Raw genomic sequence first — 6,297 nt, 5'->3', positions numbered from 1 at the left:
GGTGTTTTATGTTTTTATTATAAGTAAGCCTTGTACCCCCCCCCCCCTTTTTTTTAAATGTAGCCTTTAAGGAGGACACATCCCACCCAGCCTTGCTTTGAGAACCAAGTCTCCAGCCTTGGTGTAAGGTGACATACTCTGCTTTAGCAGGTGACAATAACAAGACTTCCTTCCTGGGCCAGCGGTTGATCCTTGGATGATCAGTGGCTCGTAAGGACTCGAAAGAAGCCATCCCCCAAAAAAATTGTATCAAAAAGATTTATTGAAATTTATCAATGACAAACAGACATAAAACTCAAAGTTTGGCTCTTCTCAAGGGTGGGAGAAAAATGGGTTGCAGATGTTCTTTGTACAGATGAGACACAGGGTAGGAAACAGCATGTCACGTCTAAAGCAATACGGAAGGGGGACGCCGAAAGCAGGCAGCATTCGTCAGGAGGAGCCCTGCGGTCACTTGAGTCCACTAGGTAAGAAAACACAACCTTGCATTCCTTTTCCGTGCTCCAAGGTATGCGAGGAGGAAAACAAAACAAAGCTACCCAGTGGACATGCAGTGAGCCTCCAGAGCTTAGATTTGCAAAAATGTTCTAAGCTGGAGCACCTCCTGTCATTTCTGCAAAACAGACTGCGCTAATATTTTACACAACAAGATAGGACAGGTTATGGTGTTTTTTTAAAGAAGTTGCAATATGAAGGTTCACTTATTTTCATTATGATTACCAAACCCATTTTACTCGTTTCTCCTAAGCCTGCCGGTTTTAGGCTCTGAGGCTCACAGCTCCAGAGCAACACAGGTTTCTCTTTTGCGAAAGCAAAGCCCACTGCCATCTGCGAAGGGGGAAAAGGGATGAGAGATGGGGAATGTCCCCAGACCAGTGCCAAAATACGCCTTTAGGTTGCTATTTACAAACCCGGGTGCCGGGTGCCTCTAGCAGAGACCACACGAACCAGAGCAGAGTTACCGAAGACAGGGGCTGGGATTCGGCGCCTCCTGGGCTGCGAGTCACCTGGTGGAGGCCGGCCACAGCCTCCGGACCAACTCTGGGGATGTGGGGCATACCAAAAGGAGACCTCACAGCCCCCCTCTCCAGAGAGTAAGAACAAACAATTGCGTGGTGCGGACTAAGCTATTGCATTACGGGGACAAAACCAGACACAAGGAGAAAGGAGGGAAAATAAAGAACGGCAGTAAAAATAGTATTTTATTCCTCCCCCTCCCCCCGCCCCGCCCCCCGGCAACCCCCAGTACACTTTTTCCCTCTCATTCCCACAGCAACGCTACAATCAGAAAAAAATAAGTTTCGGGGGGGGCAGGAATAGGAGGGGGGGGGAGGGGATATGGGTAAAAACAGTCAAATCACAATAGGAATTTCCCCAAATAGGTGAATTCCCCTTTAGTCATCCTCTTCGCCCTCGTCTTCGGGTTCTCGTTTTCGCTTCTGACTCCTCTCTTCTTCTGGAAAAGCCAGGAGAAAGGGACAGTTAACAGGCAGCCATCCTCCAGTCAGCCCGCCCCACGGAACCCAGAGCTGCACACACGGAGGAAGCATGGCCATCGAGGAAACAAGGCGCCCTCGGATGGGCACCCCCCCTTCCACCGCCAGCCCTCACAGCCCAAGCAAGTCAACGCCAGGGTCAAAGGGATCCGGCTGCCGCCAGGACACAACAGGAAGGCTGACGTACCACCAGCATCCTCTTCATCTTCCTCCTCATCCACCTCCCCGTCATTGTAGCCTTCTTCATCCTCCTAGGGGCAAAGACAGACAGCAGGAGATGAGCCGGGCCCCCAACGGGTCTGGGGGTGGGGCTCAGAGGCAGCTAAGCCCGGGGACCAAGCTCCACCCCAGCACCTATGTGAAAGCTGGGCCACCATGGAGGCACAGACAGGTGGGTCCCTACAGCTCGGTGGCAGGCAGTTTAGCCAAATCAATGAGCTCCAGGTTCAGTGAGAGACCCTGCCTCAAAATATAAGGTGGAGAGTGATCAAGAAAGACACCTGGTATTGACTTCCGGCCTCCACACATTGTGTGCACACACAAGTACATACACTATACCTGCACACATACATGAGTTTAAAAAAAACGAGAAGGGGAGTTAAATGCCCCTGCCTAGGAAGGCCTCGTCTCCCACCTCAGAGCTCACGATAATGCCTGCAGCTCAGGGCAAACACACAGTAGGGCTTCTTACTGTTTTGTATCAAGGGACCATTTGAGTCAGAAGGCTTTCAACGTGTGCCCTAAGACATCTCCAACATCACATGAGACATTGGCAAACCACCTTGGGGGTGGAGTAATTGTTGACTGCCCATGTTAGGGACTCCGGATGTGAAGTCCCTGGAACTCAGGCAGCTTTCCACAGTGTGCAGGCTTGGAGGAGAATGGGATCCCCAGGCAGTGCTCTGTCACTGAAACTAGGCCATCCTTTCTTGCATCTGTCCCCAATATGGTTTTGGCTTCAAGGGGAGACTCGGGTTTCAGCAAAACCCAGAATCAAGTGGACAAGCCCAGCTCTCCTCTCCCGGCCACTCCCCCAAGCCGAGCCTAGGCAGCCGGGGGTGGGGGTGGGGGGGACTCAGGGCCCCTTGAGGATTTCACTTCCAACTTGCTTTGGATTCAGCCAAGCCTGTGACTTCATCCTCTCCACCCAGGGCCTTTGCTCTGGGTACTTCCCAGGGTTCCATGCTGGCCTCTCTGTACCTGAAGCCCCCAGTTCTAAGGCACGCAGCTGCCTATGCTTTCTAAGAACTGTTGAAATAAATTTGCTTTCATGTCACTGAATAGTTCTCTCCCTGGTCTGCTTGCTAAGACTGTGTGTGTATGTATTTCCATGCTTCTTCACTGGTAACTGGAAATGGGCAGATGGTCAACGAGATTACAGAAAAACAAAACAAAAAACCCACACATGGGGCTCTTAGGACAGGCCAGAACAGTACGATGCTGGTATGTCCCACTACCCTGTCCTCAGGGAAAGACATTCCCTCCCCCAAGGATCCCTTAAAGATGTGCCTGGCAGCTTGGGCCCAGAAGAAAGAGACACTGTAGGAACAGATGGGAGCCGGCTTTCCTGCTGGCATTCACCATCGCGAGCCCTGGGGTAGGCAGGCTGGGAAACCTGCTCAGGTGGTGTGTGTGGCAGGTGGACGTGCACTATCAAGCAAGGAGGCAGAAAACTAGGGGAGAATGAGACTACAGTGTGTGTACCGTGTGCGTGCCCGGAGGCCTCTACCCATGTGCTTGCTGCCTTTCCCCGTATACCAGCCACTAGCAGAAAGAACAGAGTTAGCATTCCAAACTCATGGGAAATGACCCAGACTGGGAGACCCTGAGCGTCCGAACTCAAAACCCAGCACGCCTAGAACAAAGAGGATAGTGTGGACAGCTGCGACTCAGGGGAGCCGCCATATACCCACCCCTCAGACACCTCCCGTCAGTGTGTACTTTACTCTCAATAACCCAGTGAGGAAGGTGACGGGATTCCTACTTCACAGATGCGAAGAGGCTCAGAAAAGCCAAGTGACCTGTCCAAGGACACACAGCTAGCACAGGTCGGGGCTGGAACTGGTTATTAAATAAGTAGGGACTGGCAAGATGGAGCAGTGAGGGGAGGGTGCTTGCGGCCAAGCCTGACGATCTGAATCTAAAAACCAAAAGCCACACCATGAAAAGAGTAAAACCGACCCCCAAATGTTGTTCTCGGTCTCCCCAAAGCACGTGGAGCCCTTGCGTCCAGCACTCCCTTCTCTACTCTGAAACTAACTTCCCGAACAGAACTTTGTATGTCTGTACAGTAAAAAAACCTCGGAAAGGGGCTCCTTTCCCTTCCCTGGGGGTGGGCGGGGGAACAGACAACCCAAGGCTCCTGGGTGCCCTGACTGATAACTGAGGTGCGGGGCAGGACTCAGGTGGACCGCACAGAGGCCAGCCCTATCTCCTTACCTCCTCTTCTCCACTCACATCCTCTTCCTCCCCTTCTTCCTCCTCATCCTCTTCCTCTTCATCTTCCACTAGCTGGGCATATTCATCATATTCCTCCTCTGTGGGGGATGGGTAACAAGAACACGACAGGGATTGAGATGACTGGCGGCCCACGTCTGCCCCACCCCCACCAAAAAGCCCAGAGTCCCACTGTTCGAACGCAGCACAGAAGTAGTGATCACACAGCCAAACATACTAAATGAAACATGTTAGAAGCCTTCCTCCACGTCACACGGGTGGGAGACCCTATGTGTGGGTAAGGCCACAGAGACAGAGGTCTGAACAAGAAGTTCCGGGGCCCAGGGAAGCAGAGAGGCCAAGTCACCATAACTCATGCCTCCCTCTTCAGAGAAATGACTCCTTCAAGGCCATGCACGGCCTGTGCAGTGGAGCAACAGGGCACTGTGACACAGGCCCCTGCCACATCCTCAGCACCACATCGTGCCCCCAAAAGGGAGACACAATCTACTGGGAAAAGAACCTCCACGAAGGCCAATAGACTATCTGAACATCAACAGAAGACCCCAGACCAACAAGGGAAATTCATGTCTACACTGACTGGGCACTATCTGGGCTCTTAGCTTTGTTTAGGCTGTAAAGACATGCAGGGGACCTGCAGGGGACAACGGGAAGGGATTAGAAGGAGGGGCCTTTAGCCTATCATTCCTTCCCAAGGGGTCTGACATTGCCTACAGGCCCCAACTTCCCAGCCTGGGGCCCCTGAGCAGCCCAATGCTGGCCTGTGTCCTGCATGCTGCAACCACCAGGGGGCGCCACAACCTCTCCAGCAGAAGACCTAGTCTCCCAGGTGGGGAAAAGTCCCCAAACCAACCTTTACTGGCCTCTTCTCCCAAGTCTGGGGTGACACTAGAGATGCACGCCTTCCTTCTTCCATCTTCCTGTCCTCCCTCCATCCTCCTGTCTTCCCTCCCTCCTCCTCCTGTCCATCATCCCTCCCTCCTGTCCTCCCTCCATCCTCCTGTCGTTCCTCCCTCCCTCCTCCTGTCCTCCCTTCCTCCATCCTCCTGTCCATCATCCCTCCTGTCCTCCCTCCATCCTCCCGTCCTCCCTTCCTCCATCCTCCTGTCCATCATCCCTCCTGTCCTCCCTCCATCCTCCTGTCGTTCCTCCCTCCCTCCTCCTGTCTATAAAAAATAAAAAAGGAAAAGAAAGATAAAAGAAAAGAGAGATGCACAGAGTGACCTTCCCTGGGGGACTTTGAGAAAAGACCAAATTTGAAAGGATGACTGTTAACAACCGCCAAGTCTCAAGACGTCTTTCAGGAGACGACCAGTAAGACTAACTGGGGACCGGGGAGATGAGGTTCAAAGGTTTTGAAAAGAGGTGGCAGGTGGCTGGTCAGTTGGTCCAGGGTAAGTCACCCACCATCCTCATCTTCCTCGTCGTCATCCTCCACGTAGCCCTCAACATCGGAGTCAGGGGCCTCCTTGTTGTCCCTGTCGTAGCCATCGAGGTACGTAACCTGGGGCAGGAGCTTGAACACGTTTTCTCGGTAGTCATTCAGGTTGGTCACCTCACAGTTAAACAGGTCTAGGCTCTTGAGGTTCTCTAACTTCTTCTGCAAGTGGAGAAAGGGGGTCGATGGTGAGGGTCACTGTGGAAAGTGGGTGGGGAGGGGGAAACACCCCAGGAAAAGGCAGCATGGACGGCCCCAAACCACAGTGAGAAGGAAGCCAGGTGTGTGAGAGTGTGTGCACACTCGAGCGCTCGGCTTAGCTCTGCACTTGCCCAGACCTCAGTGCACAAAACAGGTTGGACTTGAGGGTTTGAAAAACCTCACCCAAAGTCAACACTTTATTCAGCTGTCGCCGAACTATGACTGAGCCCTTCTGGGACATGAGCGGAGAGCTCTGACACACCCCTGCTGTCAGTTCAAAGGGGGTGAAAAGGACAGCGTGAACTAACTTCTGCATCTAATCGTCACAGGAGCACAGATCTTCATGCACTGAGTCAAAGTATCCTCCAACCCCTGCAAGGCAGAACTAACGACCAGTGTGCTGCCCAGCTGAGGAACGAGAGGCGAAGGCCTGCACTCTTAGCCTGTTAAATATACTGTCCACGAGGACAGGAAAAGAAGCGACAGAGGACCCCAGTTCTGTCTGGAACACTGAATACCATATCTCTATCAGGTCAGACCAGTCCTGCCCATGTTATCTCGCTGGACAGTTGGGAAAACTGAGGCCCACGAAGTAAGGAGGCACACAGTTAGCAAGTGAGGCAGCTAGATCCTGACCACCCCCCTCATTCATTAAGGACTCATTCCACAACGAGTCCCTGTTGCCATCCTGTTGCCATGGGGACC

The 6,297-nt window shown here is 52.8% G+C and overlaps 1 protein-coding gene across 2 annotated transcripts in view; it reads right to left on the bottom strand.

Moving 5' to 3' along the window:
* Window positions 1-244: 244 nt before the first annotated feature.
* The window catches only part of Anp32a (acidic nuclear phosphoprotein 32 family member A), a 38,877-nt gene continuing 32,824 nt past the window's right edge, over window positions 245-6,297 (bottom strand). For both annotated transcript variants that reach the window (XM_059268054.1, XM_059268053.1), the window contains exons 4-7: window positions 5,361-5,553; window positions 3,936-4,033; window positions 1,684-1,747; window positions 245-1,456 (exon numbers count right to left, since the gene is read on the bottom strand). In XM_059268054.1, coding sequence (XP_059124037.1) covers window positions 1,395-1,456; window positions 1,684-1,747; window positions 3,936-4,033; window positions 5,361-5,553 — 417 coding nt within the window. In that variant the 3' untranslated portion in view covers window positions 245-1,394. The remainder of the gene's footprint in view (window positions 1,457-1,683; window positions 1,748-3,935; window positions 4,034-5,360; window positions 5,554-6,297) is intronic.

This window comes from Peromyscus eremicus, chromosome 7 (genome assembly GCF_949786415.1).
Source record: "Peromyscus eremicus chromosome 7, PerEre_H2_v1, whole genome shotgun sequence".
Classification (NCBI taxonomy): Eukaryota; Metazoa; Chordata; class Mammalia; order Rodentia; family Cricetidae; genus Peromyscus; species Peromyscus eremicus.
This window is presented reverse-complemented; position numbering and strand designations above follow the sequence as displayed.